The sequence below is a fragment of the Mus caroli genome, unplaced genomic scaffold (genome assembly GCF_978045245.1).
Source record: "Mus caroli unplaced genomic scaffold, Mus_caroli_1 scaffold_1, whole genome shotgun sequence".
Taxonomy (NCBI): Eukaryota; Metazoa; Chordata; class Mammalia; order Rodentia; family Muridae; genus Mus; species Mus caroli.
Window position 1 is genome coordinate 82,371,265 of NW_028227256.1, and position 15,359 is coordinate 82,386,623.

General features: G+C 52.3%; 1 protein-coding gene across 1 annotated transcript; it reads left to right on the top strand.

Moving 5' to 3' along the window:
* The first annotated feature begins 601 nt into the window (after positions 1-601).
* Itm2c (integral membrane protein 2C) lies at positions 602-14,869 on the top strand. The gene is made up of 6 exons (XM_021167394.2): positions 602-852; positions 9,149-9,289; positions 11,363-11,551; positions 12,597-12,707; positions 13,174-13,324; positions 13,727-14,869. The coding sequence occupies exons 1-6, from the start codon at positions 727-729 to the stop codon at positions 13,816-13,818; spliced, it is 810 nt and encodes a 269-aa protein (XP_021023053.1). The 5' UTR covers positions 602-726; the 3' UTR covers positions 13,819-14,869.
* Positions 14,870-15,359: the final 490 nt, after the last annotated feature.

Genomic DNA, 15,359 nt, shown 5'->3' on the forward strand with positions numbered 1-15,359 from the left:
ATACCCGGTGATAAACTGCAGGAGCAGAGTCGTGACTGGAACCCAAAACCTCTGGCCCAGCCCCTGTAATTCTTGTCATTATTTTCCAGTCACGATTCCGCTCCTGCAAGGTATTGTAGGTCTTGTGCACCTCAAGTTACCCACCTCCACTCCCTGAAGGTTTTGCAGGATGAAGAATAAAGAGGCATGGTGGAGAATGAAGGAGGTGGGGATGGATTTAGAATTCAGGATGAGAGGCAAGCAGTTAGGCGCCTGGAGTTGATGCCCCTTTCCAGCCTAACACATGTTGGAGGAGGAAAGCTTAGAACAGTTAGTTACTCTGCATCTTCTCTCAACATAATCAAAGATATCGAGGAGGAGGGAGATGCAGTTTGTTAGAAGCACGTTGCCAGGCAACGTCGTGTTTAAACTACATGTGAGGATGCTAGTCATGGGCAGGGAGAAGGAAGGGGCCCAAGCTCTTGCGCGACGACTGAATGAATGAATATAAGCAAGAGGTGGAAGGAAATCTCAGCATTCTTCAGCTACAGTGCTGCGCGGTGCAGTTTGGCGCAGGCGTCAGGTCCTTCCGTGGAAGGCGGGGCGGGACGCGTTCGGGGCGGGGATAGAGGCGAGGACTCCGGAGCCATCCAAACTTCCGGTGCCTGCAGCGCAGCAAGAAGCAGGCATTGCGATCGAGGTTGCACTGGCAGGGGCTGCAGGGAGCAGGCGCAGGTCAACGCAGCCATGGTGAAGATAAGTTTCCAGCCCGCGGTAGCGGGCATCAAGGCTGATAAAGCGGACAAAGCAGCAGCGTCTGGTCCGGCCTCCGCATCTGCCCCGGCCGCGGAGATCCTGCTGACGCCGGCGAGGGTGAGAGGCTCTGGGTCTCAGATGGGGGCGGGGCAGGGGTGGGGGTCATCGAGGGACCTAGGCATTCCCCAGCGGCCGCCACGACCAGCGGTACCTCGGAGTCACGAGCGGAAGCGGGATGAGAGGTCTGAAAAGGCTGCTCCATCCGCATCTGGGAAAGGGTCTCAGGACCTTCCCGACAGCGGTAGTCGAAAGCAGAACTGGTCCTTAAGTGGGAACGCACACAGGGTCTCTTCCAAATGTGGGGGCTTCTGGGCGCGAAGTTCCAAGATAAGGGAAGGTGGCGGGCCCATGAAAGTTTGGGGGATGTTGGTGAAGGTTTGCGTCTGGTTCCAATCAAGGGGCAGGGGCTGGGAAGCCAGTCCCCGAGTGGGGGAGGGGAGGAGGGTTGAACGTAGTTTCCCCCAGAGCGGGGCCGGGCAGGGGGGAGGTGATGAGGCCTGATTGGTTGGGGAATTTGGTTGGGGAATCTCTGGTTAGTAACAAAAGGGAGGTGCCATTATTTTGGTCCTCAAATGGGGTCTGTGGTGGGTGGAGGTTACTGTTGGAACTGGCAGACCTAAGTGATGAGCTTTCTCCCATTTCACACCTGCGGGTCCTGCATCTTTGCTTCCTTCTCTGGCTTCCAGCTACGTTGCTACCATCTGCTGAGTGGGCTTCTTACTGCCCCAGTGCTCTAGACATCCCTATAGTCACTCAGTTGGCTTTGTGTGGACTGGCCTTGGTGTGCCCCGCCTTCCCCTGGCTGAGGGGATCCAGGTCATTTCCGCCATGGAAAACTATGCTATGTGGAGTGTGTCGGGGAGGACTCGTGGCAGTCACTGACTGGAAGGACTGGTGACTGAAAAGCGGACCCAGCCGAGTTTCATTTTGCTTCAGTAAGGGTGTTTTCATGGCCACTGTCACACGCCCCCCAGCGGTCCTGGGGCGCACCAAGCCGGGCCTTTCTATCCAGAGTGAACCTAAAAAAGCCCCTTCCACTTCCTCCTCCCGGATGAAGTTTTGAAGCTCTGATTCTGCCTTTGCCCGGGCATATATGAGGAACTCGTGGGGAATGATCTGGAAGAGGGGATCATGCAGTGGGCCAGTCTGAGCAGAGACGGTGACTCGGAGGGATGCCAGGGACTCAGGCAGCTCTGTTCTAGTCACTACAGCACCGAGCAGTTCAGACACCAACAAGAATTCATTGGCCAACCAGGTGGGGGGTTGAAGGGTGTCTGAAGCCTAGGTGGAGAGGGACACCCCATTCTTGACTTTGGTTTGCAGTTTGAAAAGTTTGCCCTGGGGTTAAGTTTGCTTTATTACTTCCACGAAGGTCCCTCCTCTCTTCTTCTTAGTCTGGATATGGGGGCCCAGGAACTGGTAAGTGGCAGATTGTCTGTTCTCTGGTACCCAGTGAAGATATAGAACTGGAACCCAGCTGCCTAAACCCATGGGTCTAAGGGTGATCTAAGGAGCAGGAAGGACTGACTTGAACAACTCAGGAATATCATTATCGCCCCCTTAAGAAGGAAGTCCCAGCAGAGTCAACGTTGACAGGGCACACGCTAGGGCAGCTGGCTGATGGATGGTGTCGGATAGCAGGGCTGAGCCCAAGGGTGAAGAAATTACAGTTTTTCTCATTAGCCTTGGAAGACTTGGTTATATAAGTATAGGCAATAATGTGACAGTATACAGATTAACACAAAACACATACTAATAACGAAGAAACCAGACAGAGACTATGAGCCTCGAAGGACCAGGCAATTGATTTTTATGTAGTAGAAGAGATCAGAGGGGACGTGAGGTGCCCCAGAAACAAAAGAGGTTTTATTATACAAGCAAAACTTCCCCAGCAACAGCCCTCTAAAGACCAATGTCTGTCTCCGTGGGCCAAATGCTCAACCTTCAAGCTCTTCTTCTGTTGAAAAGAGCTTTCCTTCATAGTTGGGGGGTGGTGGTGGCTGCCTGCCTGCATCCCTGAAATAGCTGTTTACATATTTTTTTTAGTCCCCGTGAGGATACTTTTTCACCACTATTCACATCCCTACCCCTTCTCGGTAGCCATTTCTGAATAGGCAGAATGTTTGACAGTGGCCAGTTTTGTTCTCTGCCACCAGTACAATGTGAGCGATAACCATCGTCCAACTTCCTGCTTTTATCAGACTCTCGAAGCTAAGCAGCTCGTCCTGCCCTCCCCCAGCGTAAAATGGAAATATCAACTTTGTCTTGCCATGCGTGCTGTTAGTTATGGCCTAGGGCCTGCTGAGCCGCCACCCTTATCACCATTGGGTAGTAAGGAGCTCAGGGAAGCAGACTTGGCAGTCAGGAGGAGGGATTGAAATACCTACAGAACCGCTTATTGGCTAAGTCACACGACACAGCTTGCCCAAGGTCTGAGCTGGTGTGAAGGGGCCTTTGGTGGTGTGTGCTGGCTTTGCCTAGCCCAGCTGCAGCTAGGACCTTGTAAGACAGTTCATTTCTGCAAGTCTCTTCTTGCTCTACAATACTGCCAGGCATATTTCCTCTTACCCAGTGCCTGGCTTGGCAGTAAGAATGGGCAGAGACCCGTTATACAGCTGTAGTTCAAGACAGAACGTGAGCCATTGTCAGGGCACTGAGATACAAGCCAAGAAGCTAGGGGGATAGGCAATTTCAGCAGAGGCCTGGGAGCTGTTTTATGCAAGGTCTCTTGAATTTAGAGGTTCTCTTTTAACTGGGAATGACCCTGGAGTCCCTCCTGGGTTTTCTGTCTGACTACCCTGTGATTCCCCAGAAGGAAACAGATGACAGCATTGGGCTATTGCCAACCTGTGTCCTGGCCTGGTGTGTGTGTGTGTGTGTGTGTGTGTGTGTGTGTGTGTGTGTGTGTGTGTGTGTGGTGGGGGTAAGGGAAGGCTGCAGCTGGCCAACCTTCTTCAGGGCCTGCCCCTAGTTCTGGGCAAATACTGAAATAAGATTTGTCCCCTAGACCTGAGACTGGAAGGAAGTTCCTAGGAAAACTGGGTAAGGGATGAAGTTGGGGAGCCAGCTGGGCTTACAGTGACCCAACATCCCACGTGTTAGAAGGTGATGAGGAACCTGCAGCCCCCCTCCCCCATGGCCCCTGGTGGGAAGCTAGTCACCGAAGCCTGTGTTCAACACCTCTCCTACCCCTGCATCCCCCACCCCCAACCCCCACTTCAGCATGCAATCAAGTGGCTACCCCCCATTCTCATCCCTCGTCCCATTAGCCGTCTGTACACACATACGTTCACATAGACAGGCCCTGGGGGTGGGGGCAGGGCGTAAGAAGCAAACACATTAAATTCAGTAATCTCAGCTCTGTCATTTTCTCATTGACATTTGTCTTTCATTAATGGCCCTTGAGTATCCCCCTCCCTCAGCCCAAATACCTGTAGATCAGATTTCACTCGTGTGTGTGTGTGTGTGTGTGTGTGTGTGTGTGTGTGTGTCCCCATGTCCGTGTCCTCAGGTTCTTGGTAGGAGGACCTGCACGGAGAGGATCTGTCTCTTGTGGGCTAGGAGAGCTGGTTTGCCTGCCTAGGCTATAATGACCTTCAAAGAGGCAGCCTAGCCCCATCCATGTCTCACATTCTCTCTCTCTATCTTATCTCTCTCTCTCTCTCTCCCTCTCCCTCTTCTTCTCTCTCTCTCCCCCTCCCCCTCCCCCTCTCCCTCTCTCTCTCACTCACTATGGTTCCTTATCCTTTCTGTTTTCCCCTGGCTCCACTCTTCAAGGCTGTCAGAAGGCTGCCAATGAGGAGGAGTTTCTCTTCCAAAGGAAAAATGTTTATGATTAAAAGCTCAGCCCCACAGCTGGGCTTTCCCCTCTGTCCTGGGAGGTTCCAGTTCTCTCTCTCTTTCTGAGAGCTTCTCCCGGCCTTGTTTCTTTCTGCTTCAAATCTTTTCTGAGCCCGTGTTTTCTGGAGAAGCCTGGGCTGTCCAGGATGGAGGAGGAGAGAGAATTCTGGGTGCAGCCAAATACAGTGATCTACATAGCTACAACCTGCCCCCAGGATGCCTCAGGCTGGTGCGGGTGAGGGTGGGAGGGATCACTAATGGGAAATCCTTGGCTCTGTGTGGCACATACTCAGGTGAGGTGATGTCATTGCTTTTTGGCCACTGTGCACTGTCTGGGACAGAAGGCATTTGCCAGCCTTCCACCCCCAGCAAGGTCTTACTCAGTCTGTAGGTCTAACATGCACATACACACAAACACACGCGCGTGCGTGCACGCACTGACGCCCTTTGGCATCCTTGCCTATGTGAATTGCATCCTGCAGCCTAGGAAAGAAAAGATGCCAAGGATAGGAATGGGGTGGGGAGCACTTCAAAGTCTGCCTGTGTCTTTGTCCTTCCCTGCCTCCTACTGAGTAGCCTGTAATTGTAGCATAATCCGTGCTTTTTTTTTTTTTTCCTCCTTTTTCTCTTTCTTTTTGGCCTTGTTACTGAGGAATGGTAGCTAGAGAGCTGTCATCCTTTGGGCTGTATCTCATCGAGCTGTGTTTCAGTTGGTGGTTTCCTATGCATTCTGTCCCTGGCTTTGCTAACCATCTCGTGAGCACCGTTGAGAGCCCTAGTAAAACCTGAAGGCTGAGACCCAGGGCCCTTTCAGGTCCCCAGATGTCTGCCTTGCATGCTTAACTTGAGTGTGCAGAGAGGCAGTTTGCTCAGAGGGCCTGTTGCCTTAGAAACAGTATGCACCATCCTCCCACTTTCTAAAGGGAAGTTCTCCCAATCCCTGGCTGTTGGTAACCATTCCATGGGGGAGGGGGAGCAATATTTCTCTGCTCTCCAGCAGGACAGTGAGTAGCCAGAGTGGAGGTTATCCCCTCAGGAAGGCAGACTAGCTATCCACCCACCTTCACTGCTGCCCCACAATCCTCAGACCCCAAAGGTCTCAGATTGCAAGAGGTCAGAGCCTGTGATGGCCCCCTAGTGGGAAACAGTAAGGAAAGGCAAGTAAGCCTTGGCTTTGACTATGTCTCACAGGCAAAAGCAGTGCTAGGACCTTCTGTCCTCAAGAGGGGACATCCTAGATTTCCTTGCCAACCTCACTTCCAGCCTTACTGCTCCATCCTGTGCTTCTGAGGGTTGGGTTCACCCGGCTGGAGTGTTGGCTGGGTAGCAAGCCAGTGGAGCCCCCAGCTTTGTGCCTGGGGGTTGTCAGTAGAGCCAGAGCCATGGTTAGCGTAGGGAAGATTTAGTTTTTCCCCTCTGAGGACTTTGATAATTTTAGACAATGAAGTGAACTGACAGGAAACAGATCGACAGGAAGAACAAACTACATTTTGTATACGAATCAATGCAGGAGCCATATACAAAAATCTAAGACTTAAAGAAAAGGCCAGATAGCTGAATATACATTGTATAATGAACTGTGGAAGAAACAGGGGCTTGAGGCTGCTGTCGAGGGGGCCATGCTGGTTGTGGAGTGCTGATAACGCACAGGGCAAGATTAACATCTGCCAAGAGTGTTTCCCAGCTAATGATTGCCTCTGGGGAGACTACTGGGGCAAGCTGTGTGTCTGTGTCTGAGGGACAGGACCTCGGGGCACTCCTCGGATACAGATGGACGCCAGTTCCTTTCACACACACACACACAAAACAAAACAAAACAAAACAAAACAAAACAAAACAAAACAAAACAAAAACCAAGCTTTCAGAAGGAGCTCAGATCTGCAGAGGGCTGCACTTTCTCTATAACTAACAGGGAACCCATCACAAAATATATTTAGCGTGGACTATTTTGATCTCCCTAATTATTCTGCCACTCAGTGTGTACAGTTACCACCCCAGCTGGATAAGGTGAGGAGATCCCCAGTCAAGGGTCCTGGCCAGAGCTATGTATGACCTCTTTTCTGCACCCGGGGTCATTGCAGTCTCAACTCCTGCTTGCCATGTCTTTGTGGGCCTTTCCCACCACCCTTCGAGAAGCCTCTGTGCCCGGCACGGAGCTCCCCAGGCTAGCAGAAGTTGGCGGCTGGTGCAAGGCTGGAAGTCCTCAGCTTGGCCGTGATTTTTATGTGTCTAGTAGGCTCTGACTTGCAGTTTGCTTGGGCTCCCTCCCCCAATCCTGTTTCATTTCCTCAGTGGCTCTTCCAAGCTAGCTTTTCTGGTTTTCCAGAAGCACGAGAGCAAAAGAACAGCCACCGTGCAGCCTCAACAGCTGGCCGCAGGGATGGCCCTAAAGGGAAGGCCTGCCCCACAGATCTGCTATTTTTACCCCATACTTTGTCCTCTACAAAGGGCTTTCAGGTTCATTGTCTCTTTTAATCCCTGGTGGCTCATCACCTCAGATAACCTCAGGATGAATGTTCTGTTGTGGGGGGCTGTGGTGCATCTCTACTCTAGAGCCAGTGGCTTCACCAACCCCTAGAAACAGTGTGGCTTGTTCATGGAAGGGAGTCTGGCCATTGATGCCACCTCACAGGACCTATTGCAGAGTGCAGTTGCAAAGCCACTGCAGTCCCCTGCCCCTCTGGCTAACAACTGTCCTTGACCAGTTGTCTAAAGGCCAGACCTAGGAGAGAGGTACAAAGTGGCCAAGGTTTGATCTTGTGTGTGTGGGAGGGGAGAGGGGTGTCTCCACTACGGATATGGGAACCCAAGTCATTTTCTGTCCTTTTCTTAGAGGTTGGGTTGGAGAGTGAGTGCCAAACACTGGGGAATCAGACTCTCTTATAGGGTTCACCCCTACTCCCAAAGCCCAACGATCCCTTTGCTGTGCTGAGATAAAGATAAAGATGTGTCTTGGGTAACTAGACAGAGCTCCCAACGTCTCTAGAATGAAAGAGAGAGAAGTAAGATCAGTGTCTGGCTGGAAGTGGAGGAGGGGTCAATCACCTGCTTATTTAAGGCCTGTGGAGAAATTTCCTTCCCCAATATGCTTCACCTTCTCAAGGCTGGGGAGTTCTGTGGATATTGACATTTGACCTCTCTTGGCCATGTCTGAACAGTATAGAACAGGGGAAGTGGTGGGCACTAGAGCAGAGGAAGGAACAAGCCTGGGGACATCTGTAGCATCAGCAAGAATAGATAAGGGCCAGCCTGGGCTATGGTGAGAGAAAGGAGGTCATGCAGAGAGATAGTCAAGAAGTGGCCCTCAAGTCCAGTTCCAGGCAAAGTCCACACACACCATCCACCCACGCAGACCTGCATGGCCTGACCCCACAGAGGAACAGTTGAGCACAGTAGACTGCAGGCCCATGGCTACTTGGTTAGAGATTAGCATCAGGCCCACATCCTCTGGGCCTCCCAGAGCCCCTGCCTCCCACAGTCAGTGACCAGCTTGGTCGAGCACAGCAACTTCCACACCCATCTGTGTTTGGCTAATTTCCCCTTGTCAGCCTGATTAGATTGAGACACACTTGGGGGTGTTAATAAAGCATATCTTTGCATGTGTTTGTGAAGGTTTTCCCAGAGACGGAAAGCGGAGGGGGAGAGACCCACCCTGAATGTGGGCTGCACTGTCCTTTGGGCTGACGTCCCAGACTGAATAAAAAGGAGAGCGGAGGACGCTGGCTGAGTGCCAGCATCCACCAGCCTGCCACTTGATCTCCCCCTGTGAGCATGTGCTGTGTAAGTCCACGCCGGGGTGGACTGTGAGCTAAAACAAACCCTTCCTCCAGCTTACCAGGGGTCACAGCAATGAGAAATGTAACTAATACACACGCCCCCATCACCCGCGTCCTCATCCTGGTCCATCCTGTGCCTCCAGCTGAAGGGTTAGGTCATGTCATTCTCTAGCTGTGCTCGTCCTTGGCTTCCTTTTGCCTATGACAGTGGCACCTCCCTACCAGATGCATCCTGGTTCCCATGAACTCCTTGGTCTAATGCCATCACCTAGACCATCCCATATGCCCTGTTTTATGTTTGAATGACTAGAGTAGTGGTTCTCAACCTTCCTAATGCTGTGACCCTTTGAGTCAGTTCCTCAAGTCGTGGTGACCCCAACCATAAAATTATTCTTGTTGCTACTTTGTAATTATAATTTCACGACTGCTATGATTTATGATGTATAAATATTTTGGGAGATAGGGGTTTGCCAAAGGAATGGAGAGCCACAGCTGGAGAACTGCTAGAGAGGGTAGTCAGGCTTGTCTAAGAACGGGATCTAAATTTGGGCTGATTGTTTGGAGTTTCCAGGCAAATCTCTTATTTCTCTCTAACAGAAACTTGGGCAAGACCATCTGTATTGTCCTTCTGGCCCCCCACCGCCATCCCCAGGGGATAAATTTACTTAGAGGAGGAGGAATTCAGAAGAGTGGTCCCCTCTGAGGCATCTCATTGACCATAGTGCTTCTGTCCACAGGAGGAACGCCCCCCTCGCCACCGCTCCCGGAAAGGGGGCTCCGTGGGCGGCGTGTGCTACCTGTCCATGGGCATGGTTGTATTGCTCATGGGCCTTGTGTTTGCCTCGGTCTACATCTACAGGTACTTCTTCCTTGCTCAGGTGAGGAGCCAGGCAGATGGGTGGGGAAGGGGTGGCTCCGAGACAAGGGGAGAGGAGGTCTGCTGAGGGTGTGGAAGCAGTGGGGAGCCAGAGCCCGAGGCCCCCATGAAAAGAGACAGTAAGAATCCCTAACCCAGGCATGCCCAGAGAACAGCCCTCATTCCTTCCCAGTGTCCCCTTGCCTGAGCTCAGGCTACCTCGGCCACAGCACTTAACTCTGGAGAGCCAAGCAAGGATCCAGGTGACTGCACCCAGGCACCCCCATCCCTATCCTACCAGTGACCAGTGTCACTCTGAAGCATTGTCACCAGGGTCTCTTAGGTCCAATAGAGAAGTTGGAAGTTTACGATTCTCTCTGGGGCTCAGACTTCAAAGATGGCCTAACTATTCCTGGCATGGACATTTGGGTTTGAGCCCTGGGCAGGTTACACTTGGTTCACTATGACCTGCTTCCGGGAATGGTAGGTCTACAAAAGAGCTCATTTGTCTCCCCTAACATACACCCACTAGAGATCTAGACTTAAAGCTGGACTGCCCAGAGCTGGGGAAAAGGGAGGGTCACCGTACTTGAATACTGAACTCGGTTAAGTAAGTAGCTTGAGAGATTAACCATGAATGTATCAACAGGGAATTTCAGAGTGACTAAAGGCTGAAGTTTCCAGTCATTGTGGACCCAACTGACCCCCCCCACATCTCTTAAGCATTTAACGTCACCCAGTTTTTTCCACAGTAGAAATTACCTGAGAGATTGTGCTCTGTGGGGCTTTCCCCTGCAGACCTCAGTTCCCATGTTTCTCTCACCTTAGGAACTTCCTGGAAAGCATGGCTGCTACACCTTCCAGGCTAGCCCTTTGCCAGGCATCTCCGCTCTCTGGTGCGGGACCCTTACCTAGCCTTCTCCTGTACCGACACTGCTCTGTCTCCTCTCCTCCCAGACCCTAACTGTGCTTTCATAGGGTTCCCCACCCTTTCCAGGCAGCGTGGGTGTTCCCAGACTGTCCCTGGGTCAGTGTGAATAGTCAGGTCTGCAGTTGGCCTGACAGTAACGTCCAGTCTGCCCCGGCATCTGGTCTACCTCGGGCTTCCTCAAGCCCTCAAGGCCCCACTGTGGCCAGAATGTTTCATTATCCCAGCAGAATTTCTTCTCAGACTAAGAAGAGGGAGTTCTGTCTGTTACATGTCCCATAGTCCTTGCGAGCCTCTGGGTCCCTGGGGAAGACCCAGTGGGCACAGTGGTGGCCCCGTCCGTCACTCAGGTCTCACCAGTGGCAGCATCTTGTTTCCCTGGATGATGGCAAAGATGTCCACTGGATGGGGGCAGTGCATGGTATTGTGTGGGGCCTCCATGCCAGGAGTAGTGTGAGATTTATCCATGGGAGGAGAATGGAGACGGCTCTTTGCCTTCTGAACTTATTATTTTCTGTTTTTTTTTTTTTTTTTTTTTTTGAGACAGGAATTTTTCCTGTGTAGCCCTGGCTGTCCTTAAACTAGCTCTACCAGGCTGGCCTCAAACTCAGAGATCCGTCTGCCTGTACCTCCTAAGTGCTGGGATTAAAAGCATGCGCTATACCTCCTGGCTCCCACCTTATCTTTTATCCATGTGTCTGCAGGTGGCCACCCCTGGTGGTGTCCCACAGGCCCAGCCTGTCCATCCTTTGGCTTGTCCCTCCTGCCTACTCAAGTGTCCTATAGGGTCTGTCATTCTTTCTATCTATAGAACTAGTGGGTCGTCTTCTTATTTGCCTGGACATTTCACAGAAGACTTTGAGGCCAGGGGACCTTTGGAGTCATTATGCTTTACAGATAGGAAAACTGAGGCTCCAAGAGACCTTCTGCCTAGGAACCTGTTTATCCTGTCCTCCATTTGTAAGGCTGAAGTTCCGTTTCCAAGTCCCAGCCTACCTCCTCACTAGCAGCTCTGGGCTCTGCTCTACCTTCCTTTCTGTTCTCCATCTCTGAGAAAGTCTTATACCCACCCTTCTCCCTTCCTAGGTCTGAAGTAGGCAGAGTGCCATGTGGTCATGCATGTCACTACCCTGGGTGACCATCTGTCTCTCCCCTCACCTTGTGCAGCTGGCCCGAGATAACTTCTTCCACTGTGGTGTGCTCTACGAAGACTCCCTGTCCTCCCAGATCCGGACTCGACTGGAGCTGGAAGAGGATGTGAAGATCTATCTTGAGGAGAATTATGAACGTATTAATGTCCCTGTGCCCCAGTTTGGTGGTGGGGACCCTGCAGATATCATCCATGACTTCCAGCGGGTGAGACTGACTTGGGGTGTCCAGATGCTGGCTGGGATCTGGGGCAGGGCAGTAGAGAATGTTCTGGGGACCCAGAGCAAGGAGCATGAACACAAAGAATCCTGGGCTGTGTATAAACTGTGCAGCAGGTATCTTTGGTCACCTTGACTGGCCTTCAGATACTGCTTTTATTCTGAAGGCAGCATGGTTTGTTATTGTCAAGGATAGAGTGGGATAAGGGTGGACTGCTTTGCCCTAGGCTGTCTGACGTTACAGGTGTTGGCTGTCACCGTGAGGCCAAGGGTCCTGTGTCTGCCCTCATTTGTACACCCTCCATCAGAGCATGCAATTGAGTGAGAGTCTTGTTTGTGTGGCACCACCCAGATCGAAGTTGGGCTCCCTGCCAAGCACTGCGGAAGGTTCCACCTTGGTTATTTTTTTGTTTTTTTTTTCTCCAGTCAATTCCTTCCTTCCCCCATGAGGTCACCACTCTCATCTCTGGCTACTTTAAGATCAGTGAGACATAGGTCCTAGCCTTCTTTCCTAGGCCGTCGCCCTCCACAGCCTGTGTCTGTGTTAGCCTGCTCTACCTTGGGTATTCTGCAGCAGTGGCCCCTGGAACCTGGGCTATAGCATTTCTCCCTGAGGAGGCCACACTTGATGCGAGGGAACTTGCTGGGAGGTAGCGGGTGGCCAGGAACATTGGCCCTGTGTCCCACAAAGGTCATTTCTCCCCTAGGATAGCTACACCTCGCCATTTTGATGAAATTCGTAGCGGGGATATGATCATGTACTCTTACCCTTACCTACCTCTGCAAACCCCAGAAAGATCACCCGAAGCAATGGAGGCATTGGACAAACACCCAGTGTGCTCTCACCTGTTCCGTGGCACCTCCACCAACCTGGGGAGGAACAGGAGGGGGTGCTCATAGCCAAATGTCCATGGTGCTGACCTTGGGGGGATGCTACTTCTGAGGTCCCAGACTCCATTGATGGCATGGTGGGAATAGGGCCTCTGTTGGCTGAAAGCCTTCCACAGAGACTGACGACTATCCCCTCCCCTCAGGGTCTCACTGCCTACCACGACATCTCCCTAGACAAGTGCTACGTCATCGAGCTCAACACCACCATCGTGCTACCCCCACGAAACTTCTGGGAGCTCCTCATGAACGTGAAGGTGGGCAGCGTCTTGTCCCTACCTGTCCCCAGGAGGCTAAGCCTGAAGAGGGAGTCTGGGACATTATCCCTGTCCCCAGGGGATTACTTCTCCCCCATTCTCTACGCACATCCCCAGAATCACCTCTCCTTTCCCTCTCCCCAACTCCCAGAATGCCAAGTGAGGCTTCCTTAGCACACAGGTTCATGCTTGGGGTCAGTAGTGAGGGGAGGGGGTGCAGGACCTATCACCGGGAGCACTTACTAGGAGCACATCCCTTAAGGTGGGAGGCCAGACATGCACATATACCAGAGCTCAGCACAGTTGTAGGACAGGCTCCGGCCTCGGGTATCAGAGGCCCTCTGGAAGTGAGAAGGTGGTGTGGTGGGGAGATAGTCATTTCAGAGAGAGAGAGCAGGGATGTGTGGCAGTGGGAGGGCCATGGTGCTGACCCTGTGCTTTGAACCTCCCCTCCCCGACTTTGCAGAGAGGGACCTACCTCCCACAGACGTACATCATCCAGGAGGAGATGGTGGTGACAGAGCATGTCCGCGACAAGGAGGCTCTGGGTTCCTTCATCTACCACCTGTGCAACGGGAAGGACACCTACCGGCTGCGGCGCCGGTCTACCCGGAGGCGTGAGTGACAGATTTGTCCCAGGCTGGCTCCAGACCCCAGCCAGCCTTTGACAGTACCTAGCCTGGCCTCAACAGCAGCTATAACCTAACTATAGTGAATGTCAACCAAGAACTAAGACCTGCCAGGCATTGCTTTACTTAGCGTTGTCATTACTATCATTATATGTATTTCTGTGCGATATAAGGGAAACTGAGGCACAGAGGCTAAAGTAGCATCCTGAAGGTTTTACTGTAGGGACATGACGGGCACAGTTTGAGCCTGACCTAGGCGCTCCCTCTACCTAATAGTGCTATTTCTGGGTGTCACCTCCTGGGTCTACCCCACTTGCCTCGCTAGGTCCCTCTGTTCCTCTCAGGCGGAGGCTGGAGACATGCCTGACCGGGACTTTTCTTTTTCCCCAGGGATCAACAAGCGTGGGGCCAAGAACTGCAACGCCATCCGCCACTTCGAGAATACATTTGTGGTGGAGACGCTCATCTGTGGGGTGGTGTGAGGCCTTCCCTCCAGGCTCACCCCTGCCCTCTTCTTTCTCCTTCTGGCCTCTCTCTGGCCCTCCTCCTCCCTTTGCTTAGCTTGTACCTTGGGCACTTTTCCATAGATGTGACATGTCTCACCTATCCTTCCCAGCCCGCCCTCCTCCCTGTACCAGGGCTGTGATCTCTCGGGGCCTCTGCCTCTGCTGATCTTTCAGGCAGGAGGCGGGAGGGGACAGTCGCCCAAGATGGTTTCTCTAACTCATTATTTTAAGTCATCTCCCCAGTGGCTGGGCCAAGGGGAAGGACTAAAGGGAGGGGCTGGACATGTGGAAGCCTGGGGCAGGGGCAGGGGCGTGATGGAGTTTAGCATGAGGCTCACAAACAGCCCCCACACTTGGGGAAGCCCTGAAAGACTTTTTTCCTTGCATAGCACACTTCCCCTGTCCTCCTGGTTCTTAGGCCTGGGTATGGACTAAGAATGGGGAAATGTGTCCTGGGTTGGACCCATCAGAGCACAAGAGAAGGTGGCTATCCTGGGGTCTTCCCAGGACTCCTGTCAGTGCCTTCAGCCCACCAGCAGGAGCCTGGAGTTAGAGGGTGGGATGAGTCTGCCAAGCACAATTGTCCTCTGAGTGGAACCAAAGAAATGAGGAGCCGGGCCACCCTGGTCTGGCGCCTGGGAACACAGGGGCAGGTGGGTATAGAAGTCACCGGCTGTGAGCTGCAGGCCCTGGGCAGTGGATAGAGCCCATGCCTTCCTACATGTCAGGGCTACTGTGAATGATGGAAGCAGGAGGGAGAGCCACCTGGTACTTTCGTCCCTGCCTCCTCTTCTGTTCTGGATCTCTCCCCTCTGTCCAGGGGCTTGTGATGTTTTCTCCTGCATGTTTTTACTGATGTTCGTGCTGGCTGCCCTCAGCCCTGAGCCTGGGAGAGGCTTTGGTGCCTCGGGTCAGACTTGGGTGCTCCGTGGTGGTGGAGCCCTTAAATGCTTTGTATATTTTCTCTATTAGATCTCTTTTCAGAAGTGTCTGTAGAAAATTAAAAAAACAACAAAAAAAACCAAAACCTCTTATAATTCTGACTTTGGCCCTGGTGTTGTGGCTAAATAGTGGCATCTTATGGGTTGGGGAGGGTGCTCTGAGGACAAAGTGGTGGGAGTGGTGGGCAGGGAGAAGCTAACATACAGTGGCATTCCCTGGGTCACCAAGGAAGTGTGGGGTGTCCCCTCTATTGTCTTCTCTGATCCCCTGGACTGAGCCAATTAGCTAGTGTTCACATTCTGTTGCTGGAAGAACCCACAGAGCTTTAGGGAACTGCCCAAGGTCAAGCTGCTTTTAAGTTTGGGTAAAGCACCCTGCGGCATGCTTTGTGACAAATGACATCATTATTGCATGCCCTTAGGCACAAGGACAGTATCATATTCTATACTCTGTCTAGGCAATTAGTAATTGTTCTTGGTGGATCTGAAATAGTCACAGGGTCATGTTCTCCAAGGAAGGAGGCTAGGGCCTTAGTTAAGTGGGCACAGGAGGTAGAATTCAGTCGAGCCCTGAGA

What these genes read in the sequence shown, in the direction of transcription:
- Itm2c (XM_021167394.2), top strand. Translation starts at nt 727, where the DNA reads ATGGTGAAGATAAGTTTCCAGCCCGCGGTAGCGGGCATCAAGGCTGAT. An exon ending in TCCTGCTGACGCCGGCGAGG is followed by an intron (nt 853 to 9,148) that starts GTGAGAGGCTCT and finishes TTCTGTCCACAG; the next exon opens with GAGGAACGCCCCCCTCGCCA. An exon ending in GCGCCGGTCTACCCGGAGGC is followed by an intron (nt 13,325 to 13,726) that starts GTGAGTGACAGA and finishes CTTTTTCCCCAG; the next exon opens with GGATCAACAAGCGTGGGGCC.